This window comes from Paramacrobiotus metropolitanus, unplaced genomic scaffold (assembly GCF_019649055.1).
Source record: "Paramacrobiotus metropolitanus isolate TYO unplaced genomic scaffold, Prichtersi_v1.0 Parri_scaffold0000055, whole genome shotgun sequence".
NCBI classification, from domain to species: Eukaryota; Metazoa; Tardigrada; class Eutardigrada; order Parachela; family Macrobiotidae; genus Paramacrobiotus; species Paramacrobiotus metropolitanus.
In genome coordinates this window covers 14,582-40,710 of record NW_026570275.1, presented here as the reverse complement: position 1 = coordinate 40,710, position 26,129 = coordinate 14,582, and the positions used below count along the sequence as shown (strand labels likewise).

Here is a 26,129-nt window from a genome sequence, read left to right as displayed (position 1 = left end):
GTACGTCGATATATGTAGCGTAATACCCGGTCTTGTCCGAAACAGAATTGAATTCACATTACGTCTGCAACTACTGTTTCCAAGGGAGCGCTTCCCACGATTACGGCTTTACCGGTGTCCTACTGTCCATGCTATAGTTTTGTTGAATTTGATTTCCCAATACTACAATTCGTTTCCCTCAATAATAACCGTTGCGCACTTGTGTTTCGCTTCAGCGGCCAGACGTCCACAACTAACTCTGGTTAAGAAAAAGCACAACAAAAACGACGCGTATGAAAAACAGCGATTCTTGTTTTCGCTGCGAGCTGGTGTAGACCTTTAATAACATTTTTCTGCATTACATTACCCTCTTTCTTACACTTGTTTATATTAATAGGAAAAATAAGAGATTTGACCGATGAGCAAACGGCAAGCAACGCAATGGCACTACAAATCACGCCGAACAACACTTCCTGTGCCCCATCAGCACACGCTGACCATTCATGATGTTACAATAAACAACAGGCACATGCAAGTTAAAAGAATAAAAGCCCTCATTCACGGAAAACACAACAACATCACGGCGCACTTGGGTGCAAGGAATGCAGCCACTCCTGGCAGCGCTGCAGCGCCGTCTGCAGTTGCCCCTGGCTGTTGCGCAGTCGCTCGCACTCCTCCCGCAGACCGGCCACGTCCTCCAGCTGCTGCTGCAGTTTCTCCATCTCCGCCGCTAACTCCTGACTCGACGCCCTGCAGCATTGAAAAAGCATTGACAATTTCATGAAAAATGAGTTGGATTTCTTCTTTGAAAAATCAAATTAAAAACAATTACGTATCTTGAAACTTTTCCTGATTTTTAACGGTGGGAAAACGCATCGGCAATTTTCATAAATCGGTTCGCAGTGTTCAGACATATGTGATGGCGAGTTCGATACACTATACTACAGTATTTTTCACATATGCAACAACGCTGACATGCTCACACAATTCTGATACTGCGCAGTTGTACGGCATCAGTTTCACAAATTGATCTTACAGGACAAAAAGCAAGAAGAGATAACAGGATGCAATGCCGTAAAAAAATCGAAAAGCTGCAGGTGATTTTATTACTTGTATAATGTATTGGTCAAATTCATCTACGCAATCAATCTTTGAGATTTATTATAATAATTATTTCCTAAAAGTTATGTTCTCAAATGCAAACTCGAAGGAAAATGACATCGCCGTTTAAGGCAATGAGCTGATAATATGCTCACATAATGGAGGACATCATGCTAACATTACACATTACACTACAATATTCTCCACAATACAGCACATCATAGGCTCACATAATTCGGATTACACGGGTTTTCAAGTAAAAGCAGGAAACAGAAATGAAGATATAATACCATAAGAAAATTTCAAACAAACAAAATTGGCGATTCTGTTGCACGTACATAAACGGAAAATACACTTCGAAATCCGAGACAGATAAAAATTTAAGAACATCGACAAGACAACGTATCAAATGTAATAGAAATATTTTAAAACTAGGAGAAAAACCTGTAGCAATTTAATAACAAAACATTTAAAGATATATGAACACAAACGATTCAAAAATAAAATTCAATAATAATAACGCCACTTACGCGGCTCCAACTTCCTCGGAATTCTTCCCACCCGGCGTCTTGGCGTAGAACTCAATCAGCCGATTCCGCTCGGCATCCAGATTATCCTGATAGCTCTTCCTTACCGCCTCCAGCGCCGCTTTCGTGGCATTGACCTCATCCTGCAGTTCCTGCTCCTTCATTCTCTTAACCATCCGCACCTCGTCCTCAAACTGACACCGCATCGCCGCCAACTGCGCCTCCTTCTCCCGCTCCATCACCAGCAGACTCTTCCCGTAGATCCGCTGCATCTCCGCCAACTCCTGTTTATACTCCCCCACTTCCGGGGGATGTCGGTCGGGAGAGGGAGCCAGGGCGGCCAGTTCCGTGGAGATGGAGGTCAGGACGTCGTCGCGACGGGAGAGGTCGGTGTGGTGGCGTTTCTCCTGGGATTGCAGGCGGGATTGCAGGCTGGAGATCTCCGTGTGGAGGGCGTCGATGGTGGCGTGGCATTCGCGGTGAAGGGCGGCGTCATCCAGGTCGTCCGTTGACACGGCGCTGTCCGTACAATGCACACTACACAGTAAAGTCAAATGAATATTCCTGGGAAAAATAAATACGCATCGTATGAATTTTCCTCAGCTTTGCACTGTTGTATTGATATCCAAAAAGCTTTTTTGTCAGCTGTTGATGAAAAAAAAACGGACAATAAGCTGTTAGTATTTCACGAATTTCACGGGTGATATATTTACTAAATCGTTTTATGGTTGAACTTATCGCGTAAACCCTCGTGTTAAATTACCAGATCGAGCGTAGTGAAATGGCATGTCTGCATCACGGTCGTCTGCCGGGTGTGTTCGCCGGCTGCAGATGCTAAGAGAAGTTCAGTTCATACTCCTATAAAGCGTTTTCTTAAAATTTTTTCCGTTATGTCTACTGACATTTTGAAAGTGTTTTCCGAATACATAGCCCCAAAACAATTGTAGCAATTCAGACGATTCGAAATAAATTTTCCAAAATTGAATTATTCTAAATACAGTTCTAAACACAGGCTCCGGAAAATAAACCAAAAAGTATGCCAAAAACCGATAGAAAAGAAACATGTTAAACAAAAACCAATAACGAAACGTATATAAAACAAATAGAAGCGAAAAGACGATATACGAAAGGAAAAAAACGCAAATAATTTTTCACAAAATACGCCATAATGTCCTTGGAAATAAATACAATTCCCTGCCAGAAACTAAGATATATGCAATTAAAATTCTTAGCTTACCTATCGCGCTGGGTGGTGATGGTCTCCAGTTTCTCGCGGACATCGGCAAACTCCACATTCATCTCGCTGATCTGATCATTAAGCGCCACGTTCTCTTTCCGCAACGCCTTGATCTCCTTCAGCGCCCGCATCAATTTAACCCCCACCTCCCGCACATCGCTGCCGCCTTGGAGGATATCCCCCGCACCTCCTCCGCCGACACCCAGCTCATCGTCCGGCAGATCGCGCTGCAGCGCCGCCATCAATAGCGATTCCGTTTCCATCAACTTCCGCCGCAGACTGGCGGTCTCTTCGTGGCTGGTTTTCGCCAGCTGCTCGGATTGGCTGCTGGTTTCGCGGTGAGCGGCGTGCAGGGAGGAAACTTCCGCTTCCAGAGCGGTGATGCGGGATTGCAAGGCGGCTTCCGCGGTAGATTTCTCTTCTTCCAACTAGACAAAGAAAATCAACGAAAATCAGTGCAACGAAAAATTTATTTGAAAAAGAACAAACTCTTATTCACAGTTTTATCTATTTACACAAAAATGTTTCTCTGACTTGTGTGTCAATAAACAAGTGAAAAACGCTTCTGAAACATTGATAAAATAAAAAAACAACAACTTCCAGCTACACACACAGAATAACAAAAATTTAAATCATTTTTAAAAAAGACAAAAAATTCATTAAAATCTATTTATTCAGACACAGATATTTATTTAGACAAAAAGAATATTTTTTCTGCTCTGTGTGACACTGAACAGGTGAAAAACGCTTCCAACATATTAAAAAAATGAAATGAACTTATTTTAATGCCATGCGCTTTGGTTGACTGCACAAGTATGTACAGACACACGTAGCCAGGATTTCCACAACGATTTGAATACGCCATTGCACTACGCAACGCAAATAACGTTATGTTTTGCACACTGCAGTGCTGATAAGTGAAAAAAATTTTTTAACATTTTAACCAATAAACAGCCGGTTGGACGTAAAGCTCACTCCGTAGTCCGTAAAACACAGATAATATACTGTATATCAGGATTTTTCTGGCGTTAAAAACTGCGAAAACGGTTTAAAGAAATAAATAAACCAGATGGAAGAAAACCAATAAAATTCAATCAAATGCATTCGGCTGGCATCTACAGATACAAAGAATAGCCAACAACAAAGTACTTGCACCACGTAATAGTTCTTCTTTGCATTAAACCTGGTATCATACATTCCCTGCCAATCGTATTCACTAAAATACACTCGTATCGAGAATTTCAGATGCAATAATATCAATATGTAATGTGATTATTAATAATAATCATATGATTTAATTTAATAATTTATTTACGGATAATGCTTTGGCATCAGACAGTTCCAGAACGCTTTTGGCTTATTTAAAACATGAGTAAAAAAAATCAAAGGAGAGCAGTGTTTAGTTAAAATCGAGCTTCGACTGGTATATACACAGTACAGTAGCAAAGAACATGGCGAGATTGAATTCGGGCGATGTGCCATTTTAGTATTTTACTACAATTAACGCCATCAGCTCGGCGCCGAATGCACTACGTACTGAAAACTCCGACCAAAATAATTCTGTAAGAAGACCGATACGGAATTCTGAAACAATCCTACTGTATTTACGGGAAAAACATATCACATAATCAGGAATTACTAGTACATAGTTAAATTTTCCACTTGTTTATCTCTTTGAAATTAATTTGTAAAATAGGAATTTATTTTCTGATTTCCTTTGGCATTACACATTTCAAAAATGCTCCTGCATTTAAATTTTAAAACAGTTTTAATTTAAAACTAAATTTAATTTTTAAAACAGGATTAAATTTTAAAACAGGATCAGAAAAATGAAGAAAAACTATTTAAAATGCACTGCGCTTTGTTTAATGCACGATCAATCTACATGCACCCAAGCACGTTATAACTTTGAAGCCGGTGGTTTTAGCCGTTTTACTACAAATTATTCCATCTGTTCACGCATTGAACGAAAATGCTAAATATTTATAGTACGTTAAAATATTTATTCAGTAGAGTAAATTATTTGAGTTTCAAACTAAAAGCGGCTTCACTGTTAGACCAATTTTAATTGCAGTGAAATATTCGAGAGAAAAAAATCGTAGTACGAGTACATAAAAATCCAGAAAAAGCATTAAAAAATTTAAAAAAATAATATTTGAAAAAAAAACTTTAAAAATACACCTTCCGGGCTCTTTTTCATGCGCACTGACCTGATGATACTCCGCCTGTCCGCGCTTCATCTCCTCCACGACAAACTGCATCCGCTTCTCGTACTTGTCATTCAGCGTGCGGCTCATCTCCAGACTACTCAACAGATTCTGCCCGTCGCGCCGCGCCCGCTCCAGCTGCTCCAGCGCCTTGTTCTTCTCCACCACCACGCTGTTCTGCTCCCCGCGCAGCGCCTCCATCTTCTGGGCGGCCTCGCGCAGCAGTTGCTCGCGGTCCAGCAGCCGCTTCTCCAGATTGGCCACCATCGTCTCATAATGCCGCACATCCAGACTGATCTGCGTGGACTGGTCGGCGCTGCTCGTCACCGGGGGACTGCCGGTGGCGCTGCTGCGCTGTTTCGTCCGCGGCACGGAGTAGATGGGCTCCGGGTTGTGGAAGGACAGCGAGGAGGAACGCAGGGAGTCCGGCTTACCTGTGTGGGACATCGCACAATCAGATTCATATCAGCGAGAAAAACTCAACAGGTACAGTATACTTTATCAAAAATGGGATACATACACTAAAACTTTCGCTTTCGCGCACTCCGAATCACTTTTTTGTAATACTTTGTGTCATTCTAAAGCCAAGTGATTTATTTGTACATAATGTTCTGCAAATTGTTTGCGCGCGCAGTATTTGCGAGTCGAGATCTGGCGAACTAAAGTAGGTGATAAGTTTCAACGGATTCTTGTGTGCTAAAAATCTGGTTATTACGCGATCTTCTTCAAACTTTGCTGTAAAAGACACATGTTGAGTCGGGTACCATATAGACATTTACTTTTACAAAATTAAAAAATAAAAGTTGAAAAAAATTTACAACAGTTATTTTTATTTAATATCCCGCTACGACGTGTATCAGTCTCATACTTCAGAGAATACAGCGTAGTGCAATGGCACCTTCATTCCGGTGATACGTATGCTGCATTTTGTCCCTACTAGTAACTGTAAATTGAAATTCAGTAAACGACAACTAAATAAATTTCCAGAAACTTTTTACTGACTTTACGAAACACTACGGATATTTTAAAGTGTTGTGCGGAAAAGGCAGAAAAGGCTTGTACTCGTACAGTCAACTATCTGCACGTTCCCGATGAACGGATGAAGTGATCGGACCAAGAAATGTGTGGTAATGATTTTTGTCTTCAGTAAGACGAAGGGAAACAAAGATGGTATCTTAAGTAACAATTGTTTAATTGACAGTTGATGAACCACTACCACTCTGTGAAAAAAATATTTGCACGATTATTGAGATCACTTTAGAAGTATGACTCGCCGAGTGCCGCAATGCACAACGGAGAGATGGGAAATCGATTGTGCCACTACACTATCATGTCTATGTTGTATCCTGCTCACAAGCTACATTTTGGATCAACCTTGTCGGCGCAGAAAAAAACATCGCAACGTTGCTAGCAACGCAGAGATTTAGTTACGCCTTTGCTAATAACCTTCCCACCGCACTAATAGAAAAATTCAGCTGAGCTCATTAACCAAGATCTCACCAATACAAAAAGAACTCCCAATGCAGCGTGAGATTAGCGTTGCCGTGTTTACATTAAACGATTATGTGACCGGGGTCTGGCGCATGTCTAGCGGCGGAAATATATGTCAACATAAGATAAATCAAACCGATAATTGGATAAAAATGACCCAACAATTAGTTAACCCGGCGAAAGCGATAAAACTGTCAGTTTGATAACCCCGAAATCCCTGAATAAACGTAAACACCGACTTCCATCGATATCTCAATGCACAAGCAAACGGGCACCAAATTAGGTCAATTTCCAGAATTTTTAAAATCATGTCTCAAAATCCATGCAGAATAATCAATAAACCAAAAAAGTACTGCAACACAACAAAACAAAAAAAAATTATTCATTTAAATAGTACAAATATGCAGTTAGCAGACATTTTACAAACCGGCCAATATAGTAGAAAATGTCATATTTCCTAAATATAACAACGTAAGAAAGCGATTATCATTGATAAAAAAACAAAATCTTTAATCGTGAAGAACATGTGAATGATTGATTTGCACAAACCAATTAACCTTTCCTAAATCAAGAAGCTTAAAAAATTAGCATTTAAGAATGAAGTAAAATTAATAATCGTAAAAACATCTGGTACTACAATCGTACAACATTATCAAGAAAAAAATTTGCCGGCAAAAAAAACTGCATAAAAACCTGCAATTATTAACCAGAATGAACCAAGCAATGGAAATTTTTTACTTTTCGTTGCGCTTGTTTAGGCGTATCGAAACGAAAGCGCCAGGTTTAAGCCACCTCACTACGCTATCAACAAGGAACTACTGATCACCTCAACAAGCATTGATATTAAGAATTATTCGAGTAAGCAAACCATTTGCTTATTATTACGATTGCTGCAAGCGTAATAATCGTGAAAACGATGAAATAAAAAAAAACAATTACAGAGAAAATCCTCTTACCGGTTTTCGTGAGCGCCGCCCGGTCGCCGAGATACTCCTCCCGTAAATTCCGCAGCCGTTGCTCCGCCCCTTCGCCCTCCTTCCGGCCCCCGGTAACCGGCGGGGGTGGCGGAGACTTAGAGCGCGGCCGGACACGCGAGCGCTCTTTCGCTTTGGACAGCGCGGTGCGGTTGACGGGCGGGGAGCGCGGCCGCCCCGCGGTGGTGGTGCTGGTAGTCTTCTCCGGCGGCAGGGTGGTGGTGCGCGACAGCGGCGCCTTGTAGGAGGCGTAGGCGGAGGAACTGCTGGAGGAGCGGCTGGACACGGAGCCGGTGGAGGATTTCTTGCTCATGATGCGCTGCAGCTGCTTCAAATCCTCGATATCCTTGGTGGACAGGCCGGTGAAGACGAAACGCTGGCCCCCGCCGGGCGTGGGCAGCGGGGCCGAGGCGGGCACGGGCGGCGCAGCGGGATGAGCCACTACATTACACGAGAAATTGATTAGTCTACTTTTAACTGAATTTTTCTTTTAATAAAAATAATGCTTTTTAAAAAAACAACAGGAAATCACTACATAATATGTACAGTACATAATTATGAAAACATTATCAGGATAAATACAAATCAAAGCGCAAACCAAAGTGGTTGAAACTTGAAAGTACTATGTCCGGTTAACAAAGGGGAAAAAATTTATACATCTTTTTAGCATTTAAAAGCTCAGAAACACTCCGAAGTATCAACTTTAAAAAAATGTATAGCTTTTCCTCGCAGAGGCTGCGATTTAAACCTGCATGTGCAAGACCCCTGTCGTTGCCGAACTTCCTCATTACGCCCTTTCACTACGTTATGCTACAAAGAATCAGGGGATGAACAGACGTGGATGAACGAAATTCATTTTAATTTACGAACAATTTTTCGTTAAGTACAATCTACTATAATTCTAAGCCCAATTACGATTTACCGAAGAAAATTTTAAATATACAGTTCACATTCTGGTAAGTGATTTTCGAATCGTTAAAAATGTACTGTATTTACGCATAAAACGCAGAAACAATCACGAATTTTAAGAGATACCCAGATGTTGCGAAAAACAATGTTAATTCTAAAAATTAATTATATATATTAAAACAGCCTCTCTTTTCATTGCTTCAAGTTAATCATCCCCTTTACGACAAAGCAGATGCCCAGTGCAATAACAAAGACCATTTTCCTAATTTATTTATTTATTTATTTTTCGTGCAGGCATATTTATTTATTACATAATTTATTTCCTGGTTTCTCTGAGCGCAAGTCGTAAAATAAGACATTCTTCATCTTCAGACCATGATACGTCAGCACAGGAAGGCATGCCGATACAATACTCGTAAAATAAATTAAATACCGACCGACCTTCTTCGGAGTCGGTAGAAAGATCGGTGTCCGTGAAACTGTCCGCTCCGAAATGCTCCGCCTTTTTCACGGCAACAGTGGCCACCGCTTCCGGTTTGGCGGTCTGCAAAATTCCCAATATTTCATAATTTCATCGCAGCGAAATCCATCATAACAGTATAAAACAAAATACAGTAAATAACGAAAATAAAAAAATCCTGGCTTCAATGAAACGGTCAGCACACTCAAACGTTCGGACAAATTCGTCAACAAAAAATATTTCCAACCGTCACCGATCGCAGGAGCGGTCGATCAATTTTAACAGAAAAGAACGAACAAATCGCCGCGATCCAATTAGTGTCAATATTTCAAATAAAGCGCACAAAAATACCATAAAATTATCTGACAATTAATTCCACCGTAAGCGTCAAAGTAGGAGCAAAATGCATAAAAACATGAGCCGCCGCCAAGTTTTTCCCGGCAGAAAATTCTAATTTAATACTCGAATCATTGGAACTAAATTTTCAAAAATAAAATACCAAAAATACCATAAAATGATCTGCCCACAAAACCACCCGAAACGTCAAAACCGCGGAAAATTTATATATCCAAAAATATTCTATTAAAAATGAGCCGCCGCCCGTTTTTCCCGGCAAAAAATCTGATTGAATAGCGAATCGTTAACACCAATTTTTCGAAAATAAAAAGCCAAAAATACCATAAAATAATGTGGCAATAAAAATCCACTGGAAACGTCAAATCCGTAGGAAAATTCATATATCCAGAAAATTATTTAGTAAAAAACGAGCCGCCGCCCAGTTTTCCCAACCGAAAAAATTCCAATTTAATACGGAATCGTTAACTGCAAAATTTCGCCACTGATCCCGATAAATTCCGCCAAAAATGTTGTAATAATGGCGATAAGAACGGCGCCGCTACCAATCACTGCCGCTCGTAAATATCGAACGCCACGAACTGATAAAACTGGAAATAAGCGTGCCAAAACGGTAGCGTTGTGCTCTGATTGCCGCTCGACCACCGGCGTTACGCACCGCTTGAGTCAAATCATGCTGATGACGAGGGTATCGTTAAAACCAACTGGATATGTGAGTAACACAAAACAATTAAGCACAAAATCCACGCGCGCTCATTACACCGCGTCATTCATCATTTACCGGCTGCTTTTTTAAGCGCTGAGCAACGTTTATTAATTATGCAGGCTATCAGCCAATCATACACTCACCGCGGTGTATCAGACAAGACCACTTAGAATTCACCCAGTTAGGGCCGAAAGAACGCTGTTCAGACCGTTTGCAATTGATGCGTTTATTCCGTCGCAGTTTTCACGCAAATGAAAAAAAAGTCTAAACATTTTTCGCAATTAAATCAACACCGACCGAAATAAAACCATACCAGACTCATATCATTATCCGTTTGAAGCGGAAAAATTTTTTTCATTAATGTTCTACGTTTCTCAATTTTCTTACAGTTTTTACTTTTAAAGAAACCTAATCCTAAAAGTGGAGCACTGATATTAACCGATTTTATTTTGTTTCTCTTCTTTTGTGAATTTATTTCTCATATAGTATTTCCACTAAACGCCACCAATTGCCATGCGATGAAAGAAAGAATCTTCGGAATTTTTTTACCGTAAACAGTTAAACTAATTTCTTATTTTTCTGGCATCATTCAGTTCTAAAACAAAGCTCTGAACCTGCTAAATAGATCAGTAAGAAATTATAAAAATTGTACGTATCAAATTGAGAAGCTGCGTTTCGTCCGCATCTCCAAGTATCGAAAAGGCCAGACGCGAAGATGCCGCTTCACTACGCTTTCCGCATTTAACTAAGGGACTGACACTGGATGTATCTGTCGCAGTACATTAATTCAGAATTTCAGCCAAAAGAACATTGCAATTTCTAACCGGCACGAATTTTTCAGATAAGAAAAACTGGCCCCTTAATCCCGGTCATTTTTCAATTTTATTCACGGCAAAAACATGATGATGCAGTCATGAATCAAATTAGAAAAAACTTCCGAACAAATTAAAATTCGGCGCAAATTCAAATTGTTTTGCCATTACAAAATAAACTGGTAGAGATCTCCTTATATTCCTACGCTAATTTCTTTATCATCGTTATGGCTTTACGGAAGGAAATTTAATGACTAAATTGCTAAATGAAACACAAGGCAACTTAAAAATAGTCATGTCACTCATGTATTATAATTATAGGGATTAAAATTCTAAACAACCATAAACGCTGCACAAATTCAGGCTGTTTTGCTAACAAATATTTATTAACGTGGTTTTTATTATCGCTAGTTTAACGGAGGAAAACTGCTGGCTTAACTGCCAATAAACACCGGACCTGATTAACACCGCCCGCGTTTCCGGGGAAGGCCAGATGGCGCTCCTTCAGCGCCTCCAGATAATCCAGCGCGCTCTGGCGAATCTCGCGCTGCACTTCCTTTCGTCTAGTATCCACCGCCGTTTCCCCTGGCATCTCCGGACGCTGTCCGGTCCCGCTGCCGATGTCCTCACTGCCGGCAGTGGGCGGCAGCACATGCTGACTGCTACGCCGGGAGGGATCGCGGAATGGCTTGGGAGGTGGCGCTAGCACCGCGGTTTTGGCCGGAGGAACGAGCTGTACCGGCTCCGCTTTCGCTGTCTGCTGTTCTGCTTCGCTACGCAATGCCTACAGCCAATCAGTCTCAAATGACTACGAGTACTAACAAACATGTCATCGGTTAATCAAAAATATTCTGTAAATCTTTACATGCAAAATCCCCATCGTGCGAATCTCCTTTATTTTCCAAAACGCCGGAAAACCTTATTTTTGTTTTAGCTTATCGTACGATATCTGCCAGCACGTTTGCCACATCAATCTAATTACAGTACTAAGTAAAAAATTAAGAAAAACAATTATTCGGTGTCCGCCGGTTTTCCTGCCAAGCTGGAGCCTCGCGGAACATCCCACACGTCAGAACGTCGCCCTGATGGATGCACCACGTTCGCTTGGAAACGCGGCTTGTGTTTAGCATGGGATGTGACCTGTGTGGACACGGTAGCTAAATCCCACCTAAAATCCACGTCGGTAACCGCGGGATCTGCTGCCGAACAAGCGGAAAGTAGGAAACGCCAACTGTATTCGTATCTCGAAGGGCGGTACGACTTTGCGGCATTAGCCTTTGAAACGCATGGTCCATGGGGGAAATCGTCCATCAGTAAAGTAAAAGAAATTGGTAAACGGCTCGCAGATCATACCGGCGAACCCCGATCTCACGAGTTTTTTCGTCAACGCCTATCACTGGAGATCCAACGGGGCAACGCCGCTTCCGTACTCGGAACCATGGAAGGGCTAGCTGCGCTAAATGAATTGTTTTTGGTGTGATAACGACCGTTTTTGACTCTCGAATGTACTCATGCTTTGTGAAATAAAAATGAATCAAATTATTCGGTAAATACAGTAGCACCGATGCCCGTGAAAAGACAGGACCTCTGCCATCCTGTGAACACTGATACCAGAGTAGAGTTTCAGTGGAAACAAATTACCGGATGTTCTCAGCCAAGTTCACTATAAGAAATCTATAATGTTATATTTTTTCTCATCCTTGCGGTGAGAGTTAAAATAAAAAAAAACAAAGATAATAAAACTAGAAGGTATTTTTATTTTAATCAAGTACTTTAACAGGTATTTGAATGAATGGTTCAGACTTAGCCGCAATGCCTTTCTGATTGATAGGAATATACGGTAAATTACGTCAGATATAAAAATAAAGCCCGAATTATGAAAAGCAAAATTACTGTCTTATGCCAACAATTTCCGAAATGCTCGTCTGAAGTATTTCAATTCGCAGCTCGCTAGCCACTGCTCTACGTTCAACACCATACCCTGGCAAGCACGACAACGAACACACAAATCCTGCACCACCAAAAAAAGTGTTCCCCGTCTCATGATGACAACAAAAAATGTTCCCCAGAAAAACTTTGACCACAAGTTATGTCGGGTGTGAGTAAATAATAAATTGCCGCAGAACATTGCGCTATGACTGCTGCAAAGGCGGTAAATTAGTTCAGCACTGACCGCATCAGCAAAAAGCCGCGGTGAGCACGACTGGAGATCGTAAAATGCGCACATTATAGGTTAATTGTTGAGAATAAAAACGCCACGAAAAACAACACACAAATCTTCCTGACCCTACGTACAAACCGCAGCGCAGCATCTCTCTCACACACCTGACCTAATACTGCACCTCATAAAAGTCACAAAAAAACCGGCAAATGCAACCGAAGCGTCGCCATTAAATAATCCGATAAGAAATCATCAGTTTTTTTCCGAAAGTAGGAAATATTTTCAAAAGGGCACTATTTAGTTTATGAAATAAATAAATGATTTTTTAGAAGGAAAACAACGAAGCTAATCAAATACAAAACAGCAAAAAAGAATTAAAAGTAAAAAAAATATAAATGATGGATATAAAAAAAAATAAAACAAATCAAATTAAATGATGAAACGAGCGTTTTCACTTACTTTCAGTTGCTGGTCGCTGAGCGCGTTGTTGGGCAGGGTCCGCGAGCGTTTCTGGTTGTGGGCACGCTGCTGCTTCGTGAAGCGCATACTGCGCGGATACATCACCAACACATCATACCACCTGCCGTCAAAGAATCATTTTTATTCTCAAACAATTTAACGAGGAAAGGCAGCAGTTAATTATTGCTTGTTTATAGCAAGTTTTCTTCATACTTAACCATGGGACACATAAAAACGCGCGCCAAGAATTATTAGAAAATGTTTTGAACGAAAATAAACGGATAACTGCTACTAAAAAAAAAGGGAAATTCGGCTTCTGCACTGTACTTTAACTTTAAATTCAGCAGTCTCCATACTAGATAAACGATACCGATCGATTTTAAATAGCCACTACACTACAACTTCTTCTAAATATTTGTTTTCCCTAAACCTAGCCGAAGAATTTCTCTGCCCAGGAAATAAATTTAAAAAAATCAAATTCAGAAAAAAAATAGAAACCCCTGTAAAACAGAAGTAAATAAACGAAATTGGAAAAAATAAAAAACATGGAATGTCGATGTTACCAGCGAATCTCCTCTTTACTGCTGCTCTTGACGAAGTAGTCGTGGTCGGGCGCGCGCAGCAGCAGACTGCACTCGTGCCCGGTCAGTTCGCTGGCGTCCCGCACTTCCGTTACGCGGTGCATATCGATGACAGCCTGTGGCACGGTATCACTCTGCAACATCAACACACAACCGCAAATTATTCAGTAATTTCGCTGACTACTTCCGGAAATCATCGACAAAAAAACCAACCAATAAAACAAGCATTTTAAGTTCTGCTTTTAATAATTCTCACTGCTTCTATTGAAAACTCACGAACTGCCCAACAAATCATTTAATCAAACGCCAGATTTAACTTAAGCGCAATCGTTTTTAACAAAAATAACTTACAAAATTGAACACCTTCCGAAAATATAAATCCACAAATTTTAATAATTCAAGGATTAATTAATCTAAAGTCAAAATTCATGATCTTTACTTTAATATTTTCTAACCATTTAAATTTTTACTTGCGTTTGAATTTAATTTGTTTCTTATTTTCAAACGGTTTTTTTATCTTCGGAAAACGTAAGCCGACACCGAAACGACACAGATCTCACAGGACAGCCTCAAAATATTTATTCTTGTGTACATTGTACAACACCGTAAAAAAAATGTTAATTTATACCTTAATAAATAACGATTTTAAACACAGCAGTTTCAATAGGCACTTACATTATTATCCACGGCGAAGATGAGCTCTCCATCGTCGTAGAGGACGAACCAGCGCTGCTGCCATCTCTGCAACACAGCCGCACAGGTAAAGGTCAGCCGGTACTTGGCCGGCGTCCCAAGTGCTCTCAGCGGATGCCAGCACCGTCACACAGCCCTCCCCAAACACGATTATGCAACCGAGGCCGCATACAAGCGCTGACAAACAGAACTGCCGGTCTCAGCGCAATTCCGCCATTTATACTCTGGCAGTCGTGCCAGCCCAGCACGCTTTGTTGAAAAACAACACCAACAAATTTCGCAGACAGCCATACAAAATGTTGAAGAGAAAAGGCAAAGATGTTTCCGGTCACCATGATTATTTTGCAGTATTTTTTTCACCTCGAAACTATTCAAAAAAATTTTTTCAGGTTTACTAGATGCTTCAGCACGAAAATGTCACCACGGAAAATTTTAAAAACACCCCTTATTACCACCGATGAACATTTACAAAAAATAATATGCGGCGCAAACCAAGAGCAGTGCAATAATTAACACAACAACCAAAAGATGAGCATTTACATTTCATACACAGAAAATAATTCATAACGTGCGTCATTTGTTTTCCTTCTAATAAAACTGATAAACACCGTAAGAAAAGATAAGATAAATCAGAAAACGCATCTTCATCTTAGCGACTCAATATGTAGTAATGCATTCAAAGTGAAAATTTAATACGAGTAACACAGATAAAAAAATCGAAAAGAAAGAAAAAAGTTACGAGTTTACTTTGCTTTTATTATAGGTTTCTTTTCGCTTCTGTGAAATTATCACGCAACGCAGAAAAGAACACGTTAAGCCACCGATCTACAAATTTTCGACATTTTTCATAGCAGGCACAAACACAGAATTTTGTAAGAAAAATGATAATTTTCCTTGAGGCGGCATTTCCAGTGCTCTGGCGAACGAAATACACAAATCTTGATATAAATTTTTTGTGCTGTTATGCATACCGGAAAAAATTGTGTTAAAAATGTCGTAAGAGCCGGCACGCGGAGGTGTAAAACACATCATCGACACCAGACAAGTTGACTAATTTTCCGCTCATTTACCACCGCATTAATCGGCGTGTAATGCCATTCTGCAGGTGCTTTTGTTACATGGGCGATTAAAATGATCATTTTATTAGATGGGCCATGATGCCAAATGAGTGAAATAAAAAAAGCGCACCACGACGAGTGAACGGACAAAAAGCGCGTATCCGCTTGACTGGCACTTCCGAGCGACAGCGCAGCTGCACAACAGCAAGACAGATTGCTGTTTGCGGGTATGTTGCAGGGGAGAAAAAACACAACACAATGCCACCGATACCTCACTTTCTGACACACTGCCCATCCATCAATTACTATTAACACATAAACAAACACCTACGCGCTCTCGTTTATGCACTCCGGGCCACACAGATAAATAGTGCATTAAATTTTTCTTAAAGTTAGGGAAACATACGAGAATATAAGGAAACATAACCATAAAATACATAACAAACAACATTTTCGAAAATCACATCGCTAGCATGTGCTTTATGGTTAGTCTAAAGTCTTCGAAAAAATAACATCTGACAAGGATGTATGCAGTCTGCACGTTACTTTAAATGTCTTACCAAACTTGCACCATTATGTCGAACAAAATGTTTTGGCCGTCGAAATTTCACTGGACTTTGTTATTATCCATAAAAAATTCAGATAACAAATATTCATAATTAATATTAATTTCATACTAGCAACCGCATAATGTCTCACAAATCGGCGCATAATTTTCATCGTATAAAAAAAATAAATCCTAATCTCCGCCGTTTATCTATTCTGTTTTTATTTGGGTTTCTACATCAGAAGCGTTTCGATTGGACAAGAACAGCCCACCTGCCACTATTCTACATAACCCCTGACTTTATGCAGGATTCTGCACCAAAAGCAGTTAATTTTCTTCAGGGATTATTCCCGTCACCCGTTAATAATGCACAGTATTGGCAGCGTTTTGGCAAACGAATCAACAAAATATCACTTTACCGTTTTCGGCCTACAAATATAACTAAAAAAACAAACAAAAATAATTTCTTTAATTTTTCTAAAATTTTAACCCCTTCCAACATTCTCTAAATTATTAGGACGACACAAACAACCGTTTAGCTATTCATTATTTCCCAACAGCAAGCCCAAAAAAAGCGGTCCACTTGAAGTACTCAACATAATAATCAATATTTCACGTACCCGGGTGCGATGCGCGGCATTGTTGCAGTCGTAGTCCACCGGGGCCACAAACAGATATCCACATTTGCAGATCTTCCGGGCCGCCTGCAACCAAAAAAAAAGCCAAAAATTAGTCAACCAAATTCTTTTAAACTGGGTAAATAAATGTCGGTTACAAGGAAACCCGGCAATGTTTTTTCACAGCCCTTATTACCGTCGGCATCTTGTGCGTTGTTAGAATAAAGATAACATAAATCCTAGAAAATTTACGATGGATATATCTGTATAAGTAACTGCAGCACGGTGCAATGAAAAATTTCAAGATAAATTATCAACTTCTCCGAGAAAATTTAGCCACCCCAAACACGCAAACACGTAGATTTTGCAGCGTCATATATGTTCTGAAACTGACCAGTTCCGTGCATCTATCGAGGATGCGCATCGAATTAAATCAAGGCGTTAGTTAGTTCAAGAGAAACTTTCCTACTACGTACTATACGAATACGAAGCATCACTTGTTTATAAATTATTCAGTAATTTCGACCAGCTGTCTGCAACAGCATTTCCTGTTTCGCATCGTAAAAACGCCTACCCAGCCGGGATTGTGTTGACTGTTTTCTTGAATAACACGTCTCGGTTTCTTTGCAAATGTCAGCCACATAACGAGAATTACACACAGCAACCTAATACAGTAACAGCAAATACTACTTACTGGATTTAAAAATAACACCTGACTGACCAAAATTATGTATCTGCAGTGTATGTAAATTAGTTAATAAACACAAACACATAATTTAAGAAAAAAATTAAAAACTACATACACAGCATGAAATACAGAAGTTTAAATCAACCGGCAACAAAATCACCTAAAAAATTCTAACAACGAAAATTATAAACAAAAAATATTTAAAAACTAACCAAGTTTGCGAGAAACTCATGAAATATTTTTTGAGGTTCGCTAAACTTAAAAATTAAAAAAAACATCAAAATCGAGACGAAAAAACGCCCGCGGAAACGTTCAAAAAATTTCTGACCATTTGTGGTTATTTGCAAAGAACGAAGAAAAATGCATTCTCGGTATGGTAATAACGCGGAGAATGCGGTCGGGCGATCGTGAGGTGTAATGCACACAATACCGGAAACATGATCCGGCGTAATCGGCGATGGAGAAGCAAATACGAATAAATGGACGCTCGCCGAGGCGGCGGTCTCGCGGGCAGCCGCGGCGGTACCGATACAGCCACAGAAGCTGGCGTGGCACGCGCTGACAGTTGACACTGGACTGATTGATCCGGATAAGCACAAACGACAATTTTCCGCTCCGACCTGAACATTCTCGCATGCACGCATACACACACTGCACATTCAATGGGGGAGCAGCGGAAAAATGCAAACAACCATGTATACACCTATCAATAAATATCAAATACGCCAGCAAGCATGCGGCAAAGTCAGCGCCATCCAATATTGACACGCGATGGTTATATGCGAAGTGTACCGCGACCAGCAACAAGTGTCCGCAGCACTCATAACGCAATGCACCCGGCCACGCCCCGACTACACACGGCGGCGCTGTCGTGAGAACACAAATAACCAGCTGGTTTTTTTCGCATCCATACAGAGTACACATGTGTGATCTGGAAAATCCGCAACAGCCAATATTCATGCAAATAACGCCGCTAATAATTATGCCAGAATTACATGCGCTGCCGCACGAAATAAGACACCGGACCAAGTTTATTACTACCCTTGTATTATACATCTCTAGCTGAGAAACACTTTCATTAACAATTACTGGAGAAATGTCTGTGAAAAAAATATTAGGATATTTATTAAGCAAAAAGATTTTATCAGGCAATGCTTAGAAAATGTTTGTTATCACGATAATTATAGCGTTTCGACTTAAGCTTTCGTCCGTTCAGCCACTTCACTACGATTCTACATGAAGCCTGCTACCGTCATTGACGATGAGAAATTCCGCAGATAACAGCAACAGTACCAAGCGCCAGCATTCAGTTGTCTAATTGCGTTAGTTTAAATAGTTTTCACTTAATCAGATAGTAAATAACTGCGGTACGTTCAGGAATATCGGCGGTAGATTTCCGAACAAAAGTTTTATATTTAATAAATCCATAAATCCATGACTGTCTAGCGCTCCAATGTTTTTTGTTCGACCAGACGTGAAGTCCCTTTGGGGTTGTCTGCTCTTGTGCCGTAATAATAATAATATCAATGTACGGTAACTACAATAAGTTTTTAAGCTGCACTGGGTAGTGGACTATGTAATGGCCCAAGTAATAACGGTAGAAAAATAATCGGTGGTCATAGAAATCCTTCAGAAAAACCCTACCTCCCTCTTCAATATAAAACCGAATTAATTCCCTAAATAAATTTAAAATACAGCTATACCATTAAAAACAAATACGAAACAACTTGCAAGCGCCGCTTTTAAGGCTTCTTCAACCACCAGGTGCTCTGTCTAGACTGATTATTAACTAAATAAGTTAAATAAACATCCAGAATAAATTAACGGTTTATTTTACAAATTAAACTAACAATCGACAACAATATGAAGAAGTCGAAAAGTAAAAAATATAGTAGTAACGATCTTCGGATAGCCAGTTAATTATTGCACATTTAACGCCCCCTTTTCTCCGCCAGTCACCGCCCCCCTGCCGGGGCTATTAATTAATAAGGCCCCCTCCGCCGCATCCGTCGCTCTGATCAATCGATCAACTGTATAAAATCATAAAGTGCGTTCTTTTATTGTGCAGATAACTCACCCTGTTCTCGGCCAGCGCCTCGGCTGAATGCGCCGTCTTACTGCGAAAGCATTCTTGGCATTTGTTGGGCGTGAAGACGTTCGGACAGAAGCGGCGGCAGTTGCTGCTCTTGCTCTGCTGTGTTGTGGCCGGTGATGAGCGAGCCGTGGCAGTGGTGGTGCTGGTAATCATCTGGTTGTGAATGTTAAGGGATGCCGCGGAGAGTTCGTTGGCATGCTCATCACTGCCACTGCGCGATTGTGCCGCGGCATGATGATGATGCGGCTGCGAGTGCCTGGAGGCCAGCGAGTGGCCATGTGCTAATGCGGCGGCTGACGATGCCATCGCGATGGAGGACGCTGATCAAGACAACAACATGTGCACACCCGGGATTTCAACGCATTCCACAAGTATAGCTGTGTAGGGATGTTTTTACTGCCGGTGGTCGGATTCAAACGCCCACCTAAACGCACCAAAAAAATCCAGAAAAAAAAGACGAAAATTCGGAAAATAAATTTAAGATGCAGTTTTTTTTCTTAATGATTATCCGGGCTTCGGTTTTAAAGGAAAACAATTCGAGCGACACATTCCACAAGTGTGGGCTAATTTTAACAGTTTCAGAAGGATCCCAACGCCCACCTTACAGCGTCAACAAATAAGAAAAAAATTAAATGACAGGAAAAGATCGAAACATTTACTGATAAAAGTCGTGCAGACCCGAGAATAAACCATACTGTTGCTTTTTATCATTATTAATTGTGGCTGAAAATTCGAGAAAAAATATACCGCCCGAGGATGCGAAACAATTTATCGCACAATATTACAAAATAAATAATTTACTAATAAAAAATCCGTGGGGGAGAAGTCGTTCAAACCAGATATAAACGGAATAATTATTGGGGAATAAAAATTGTTATTTACAATTTTACCCCCATCAGCCAACATTTTTTTCACGTAAAAATAAAACAAATAAATTCTCGGGAAACTTCCGCTCTGCACGGTATTTTGGCGTGAAGAATTTTAACTATGTCAAAATTTCCAAATAAAAAATAAAGATAAAAACTTAAATAAAAAACTGGGGACCTCCAGTCCGAATTCAGGAGACCGCCAACGAAAGCGATCAAAACGAAACCGTTTCACGTATTTACCTCTCCTTTTACCATTTCCAACAACGTATAAATATGAATTTTTTTTACCTTTTGATAAATATATCCCTCTAAGTCTAGTCCAAGTCCAACAAACACATCCGCAGGATTTACATTTCACGGTGATATGCAAGAAGGATGACGATCCAAGATAAACAAGCACACTGCAAAACCAAACATCGAAAACACGCAAACAGCAGATTTCGCCCGTGGAAACGATACACAAGAGATAACGGCGGAAAAGTATCGTTTACGCGTTGTTTAATCCGTCAAATTTGTGTCTGGCCTCGGTTGGTTAAGTTAGTAAACCGGCTTTGAAGGCTTTTGACGGCACAAATGATAAATCACAGAAATTTTTATGATTTTCCACGACTCATACAGGCGGTTTCACTGAAATGCGAGACGGAGCGAGAGAGAGCACACAAATCGTAAAATGCTGGCCTGTCGTAAAGACGTAAACAGCAACCCAGCCCAGAGTCGAAGTACGACTCGGGATCGAAAGCGACTGGCATTCCGACTCACCGTAGTGAGATATGTTTGGCAGCTTTTGACTTCCATCTGGCAGGCTTATCTCAACATGATCGAATATGAATGGAAAAATTGCAACCTAATAAAACCACTTTCATCTTATAAATTCTTTAAAAAAATAAAGCTATAAAAATTGAACTCGAAATACAGGATTATGAAGAAAACTTCCAAAAACGGTTGTCCCTCCAGAATTTGAGCGACATCGCACCGGAAGTGAGGTTTAAAAAAAGCCAGTCAAACAGCGTCCTCAGGGCGTTCGACATAATATTCTGATTAATCTCCCACGCCATCCGCAACGGTGCGGTAGTTACAGAATAGTACCGCCGCTCCCCGTTTTCTGAGTGAGTCAGAAATTTGACTAATATCCTAAAATGCATCTTTGTTCAGTTTGTTGTGGTGCAGCCCTTTCAAACTTTCATCCAAAATTTCCATACTTATCCTCACAAGTTTTTTTTGTCGTACGATTGGCACACTGACAGACAGTTCACCCGGTATTTGGATTTAATAATTACGATCAGTAGCTTGAGTTACTGGCACGCTATTGAACATGACTGCACCACCACCACTTCCCGAGAAGAAGAAACGCGCCATCCCTCCGTTAAAGCTGCCTGGAGATGCGAAGTACGAACAAACAACATCCACTGCCTCGAGTGCAGTCCAGTTTTAGTCTACGCTTGATGAGCGCTTCTTATCCCTGCTCTTGAAGAAATTCGGCAAGTGGTAAATCGTGTGGTTTTCGTAGGGAGCTGACGACTGCCGTGAGATATGAAAACTTCCCCCCGATGAATCCCATCATCACGCCGCCATCAGGCCGTGCGTCGGATGATGCGAATGCGTTACGCCAGCAGCTGGGAACGGTGCGGATGGCTGATCTGGAGAAGCTGGGGGAGTTGGGGGTGGGCAGTGGGGGTGTGGTGTGGAAGGTCCAGCATCGTCCCACGGGCATCATCATGGCGCGCAAGGTAAGCTCGGCGTTTCTCCGCAATTCGCTGCATTCGTCAAAAGATTAGTAGATATTCGGCGTTATCTGCAGCTATGATTTTTCCTGAAAATTCTCGTGAAAATCCTCATTCTTTCGGATTTCCTAGCATAATTATTGCTGGCGGTTTTGCTGTACAAATTCCTTTGGAACTCCTAAGTTTCGTGTTTTACGTCTTTTCCTACCCAAATATCCAGATAGCGGATTTTTTTCCTGTTTTCGGTTATTGTGTTATTGTCTTGGTGTATTTTTCTTGTCGATTACTTCATTTTATGAATAAGGACGTAGTCGCTGGTTGGAAATAATGTAAAATTTATGTCAAATATCCCTGAGTGTTTAATTTTTTTTTAAAATCAGTTTTATTGCGCTGTGTATTTTTGTTTCGGTCGACCACTCAACTGTAAGGTGTAGTTGGGCTTCGTGTTTTCAGTTTATAATTTCACATTTAACTTTGCAATTTGGTCTGTTTTGGTATCAGATTGTCCATCTGGAAGTGAAGCCGGAAACCCGCAACCAGATCCTGACGGAATTAAAAGTGATGAACGAATGCAGTTGCCCGTTCGTCGTGGGCTTCTACGGGTCGTTCAGCGAGAACCGCGATATCAACATTCTCATGGAGTACATGGTAGGTGACTAGGTGTTCAGTTATGCGCACGCTGTTTGCACATGTGAGCATTTCCTGCGAAGGATCAACATATAAATTTTATGCGGCTGTTTGTTGTCGCTGTGTAAATAAATAACACAATAAAAAGAGTTTGAATTTATCCTTATCTTGGAATTGGTTTTATTCCCGCAGCTCCTTCCACTGGAGCGTTATCGGATTAATTGTTTTATGTTCGAAAACATTAAAATACTTAGCTGTCGTAGGACGGCGGCTCATTGGATCGGATCGTCTCCCAGGGCATTCGCATCCCGGAAACCATTCTGGGCAAAATCACCGTGGCCGTTCTGCAGGGATTGACGTACCTTAAAGAGCAACTCAACATTCTTCACCGCGGTGAGAATTTTTTTCAGTACTTATTCGGCACACAGAATTAATTGTCTTTGTGTTCGTCAAAAATAAATCTTGTGGAGACTCAATGCAGTGAACAAATCATTGCTGTATATATTTTCAAGTTGCTAATATTACGTTTTACACTGGCCGAATTTATTGGTTAATTCGTTTTGATTTAAATTTCGGCTGGCAGTTTAATATTAATTTGTAAATTCGTTAATTATTGCTTATTTATTGGTTGCTTTTTTTATAATCGTTCTGTAGATATCAAGCCGTCGAACATCCTAGTGAATTCGCGCGGCGAAGTGAAGTTGTGTGATTTCGGGGTGAGCGGGACGCTGATCAACTCCATGGCCAACTCCTTCGTCGGCAGCCGGTCCTACATGTCGCCGGAGCGCATCGTCGGCCTGCCCTACACCATCACCTCCGACCTGTGGTCACTGGGTCTGTCCCTCATGGAACTGGCGCTGGGACGCTATCCCATTCCCTTCCCGTCGCAGGATGAATTCCGGACTGCGTTCCAGTCGGGCGACGCCGCAGCCGGTAAGTCTCAATGCACTGGAATTTTCCGGAATTTTTTCTACAAAGCTATGACATATTGACTGCATCAGTGTTGCTAATTGTTGGGTTTTGTTTAAAAGTACTTTCTTTTCTACAGTAATAATACAGACCGTCAATCGAATAAATTTTCGAATAATATGCAAAACCGGTTTTTTTATTTGTTTTCAGAGCCCATACAGGTGATTCCCGATTTTGCCTTGCTGGCGTACATTGTCGATTCTCCCGCGCCCACTTTCCCGGAAGGAATCGTGTCGCAGGAGTTTAAGGACTTCATCGATCGCTGGTAATTGTATTTAAATTCTGAGTTTGTTTTGAGATGTCTTTATGGAAAGCCGATTCACATTGTTGCGCACTGCGAGATTACGTAAACTTTTGTGTAAAAATGAAGCATTTAACCGCTGATTACGAACAACTGCTGGAACTATTACATCATGGAATTTTAAATGTTTTATTAGCTTGGAAAAAGACCCGCTCGTGCGGCCGGACCTGAGCGCCATGATGCAGCATCCGTTTATTGTTCGCAGTCAGCAAGAATCCACGGATCTGGCGGAATGGGTGTGCCGGGTGAAAAATCTGAAGAGAGGGGAATTTTCCTAGATTATTTCCTGATTAAAATAATCCTATCCATAGCTGGTCTTTCATTCCAGTGCCTTCGTTATATATATAATATCCCATGCGCTGGTATGTACGAGAAGTTTTTTTAATCGTTTGATACCTTGTCCAGGTTTTTTTTATTTTTTATTTACGAGAAGTCTTGTTCTGACCAGTACTCTCATGTCTGCCGTTGTTGTTGATAGTTTGCGTTTTACGTAATTTCGATAAACCTTACAATCATCATGTCTGAAGAATCTAGTGAATACATGCTATTACAGTGCAACTGCCTTTAATTACGCTAGCAGTACGACTTCATCCAGGGTCAAGCACATTATTACTATACGGTACCCAACAGGGTTGTTGCGAACATCAGTAAAAAAAGTCACTAACCACGCGGACTTTCCGGCTTTGAGCGATTTAGAGTCCTCGCCGAATGGTAAGTTATAAGTGCCGGCTATAGCTGCGATCTATGGTGAGCATTATTCCGTTAGAATTATTCATCAGTGGCCATAGCGTTTATCGTCGTAAGATGCAATCCGTTAATTTCGGCAACAGTCCAAGTATTTTTCTGTTTTATTGGCACATACCGGGTAGTATTGCGGCCACAGTGTTTCACCACATACGGTAAATCTCCACCACAGACTCCGAGTTGGCCAGATTCCATTCGAAATCAGGTTGCATCTCCATCGCGTTTCTTTCACGGACTTGTTTTTGATAGACACCGGGCAGCTGTCCGAGGATTAGGAAATAACTGGATACTCTCTTCTGGAAGACTAGCTAGGCAAGAACGCCAGATTTTAACAATTTTTGCTTGCAGGCTACTGCAGCTATGATCAGCTGTGTATCTGTTATCCGGAATTCAAGATTTTGTGCACAGCGGCATTGTTCGACAGGTGATGGATGGTTCAGTAGTCTTAGATCTTCGCTGACAGTGACGACCGCCTGAAACTCATTATCATGGTTTACCTCAACCGTAGTAATTACCTGAGTTTGTAATTACCGTAGTATTTTCTTGCGTTGCTTTCAATTCGGATACCTGACGTCCTTCCGGTTGCCGTGCGCCACTGTTTCTTTTCGCCTTGTCAGAGGCACATGACTGCGCCTGGTGCATACGGCCCACCACGGACGTACTTGCACCCATGCTTGCCATATCGCCTCTCTCGCTGTACGTACGTGTGCTGCTGCACTGCACTCATATCCGCTGAAGCGGATATATGCGGCGCACACACTGAGCATACTTGCTCTCTTGTCCCTCTCTCGCTGTATGACTCAGCGTACGCTCGCGTTGGATTGAGTCCAGTCTGCGCATCATCACACAGCTGATGGCACACAGCACGTGCTTGCCGCCAGTTGCTTCTTTCACGCCTTGACGAACGCTCAAGAGCTCTTTCTAGCATTCACTTGCTTGTTTAGCCATCAGTGCTTTGTTTTGCTTTCCCTGCTATTACGCAGCATTGTTCCCTTTATTTGTCAATAAAGCACACTCGTGATCTCCTCGCGCTTGCCTGTTACATGGTAAGCAGAATCGTTTGGTTTTCTTTCAACGGACCCTTTGAGGAGACGGTGAAGGCTCAATTCACGGAGAAATTGTGAGGAACCTGAAAGTCACTGTCAGATAGATTGCTGAAGCAATCTCTGCCCTTGACTTTGATCGGATTGATCGCATCGTCTTACAGCTGAGGAAAACGGGGATCACTGAAGTGATTCCTAC

General features: G+C 41.1%; 2 protein-coding genes across 5 annotated transcripts; one reads left to right on the top strand and one right to left on the bottom strand.

Moving 5' to 3' along the window:
* Positions 1-305: 305 nt before the first annotated feature.
* LOC129592737 (myosin phosphatase Rho-interacting protein-like) lies at positions 306-21,156 on the bottom strand. Of its 4 annotated transcripts, none has more exons than XM_055488843.1 (13): positions 20,814-21,156; positions 19,639-20,080; positions 16,877-16,960; positions 14,634-14,699; positions 13,941-14,092; positions 13,378-13,498; positions 11,215-11,541; positions 8,867-8,969; positions 7,499-7,957; positions 5,055-5,485; positions 2,845-3,272; positions 1,611-2,144; positions 306-729 (listed from the first exon to the last, which is right to left on the bottom strand). In XM_055488843.1, exons 2-13 carry the CDS (start codon positions 19,960-19,962, stop codon positions 558-560), a joined length of 3,201 nt encoding a protein of 1,066 aa, XP_055344818.1. In that variant the 5' UTR covers positions 19,963-20,080; positions 20,814-21,156; the 3' UTR covers positions 306-557. The 4 variants fall into 4 exon arrangements, with proteins under 4 accessions (XP_055344818.1, XP_055344819.1, XP_055344821.1 ...); XM_055488844.1 differs by having other exon boundaries at positions 20,766-20,832; XM_055488846.1 differs by lacking the exon at positions 20,814-21,156 and adding an exon at positions 20,547-20,741.
* Positions 21,157-21,673: 517 nt separating this feature from the next.
* Positions 21,674-24,701, top strand: LOC129592733 (dual specificity mitogen-activated protein kinase kinase 1-like). Its single transcript, XM_055488840.1, has 7 exons — positions 21,674-21,911; positions 22,033-22,252; positions 22,748-22,894; positions 23,137-23,266; positions 23,528-23,806; positions 23,993-24,107; positions 24,280-24,701. Exons 1-7 carry the CDS (start codon positions 21,838-21,840, stop codon positions 24,419-24,421), a joined length of 1,107 nt encoding a protein of 368 aa, XP_055344815.1. The 5' UTR covers positions 21,674-21,837; the 3' UTR covers positions 24,422-24,701.
* The last annotated feature ends 1,428 nt before the right edge of the window (positions 24,702-26,129 follow it).

Excerpts from the sequence above, each read along its gene's own strand:
- LOC129592737 (XM_055488843.1), bottom strand. The coding sequence starts at position 19,962 with ATGGCATCGTCAGCCGCCGCATTAGCACATGGCCACTCGCTGGCCTCC. Across the intron at positions 16,961-19,638 it reads AGGCGCTGGCCGAGAACAGG|GCGGCCCGGAAGATCTGCAA; the intron begins GTGAGTTATCTG and ends TTTTGGTTGCAG. Across the intron at positions 11,542-13,377 it reads TCAGCGACCAGCAACTGAAA|GCATTGCGTAGCGAAGCAGA; the intron begins GTAAGTGAAAAC and ends GATTGGCTGTAG.
- LOC129592733 (XM_055488840.1), top strand. The coding sequence starts at position 21,838 with ATGACTGCACCACCACCACTTCCCGAGAAGAAGAAACGCGCCATCCCT. Across the intron at positions 23,267-23,527 it reads ACTCAACATTCTTCACCGCG|ATATCAAGCCGTCGAACATC; the intron begins GTGAGAATTTTT and ends ATCGTTCTGTAG. Across the intron at positions 24,108-24,279 it reads AAGGACTTCATCGATCGCTG|CTTGGAAAAAGACCCGCTCG; the intron begins GTAATTGTATTT and ends ATGTTTTATTAG.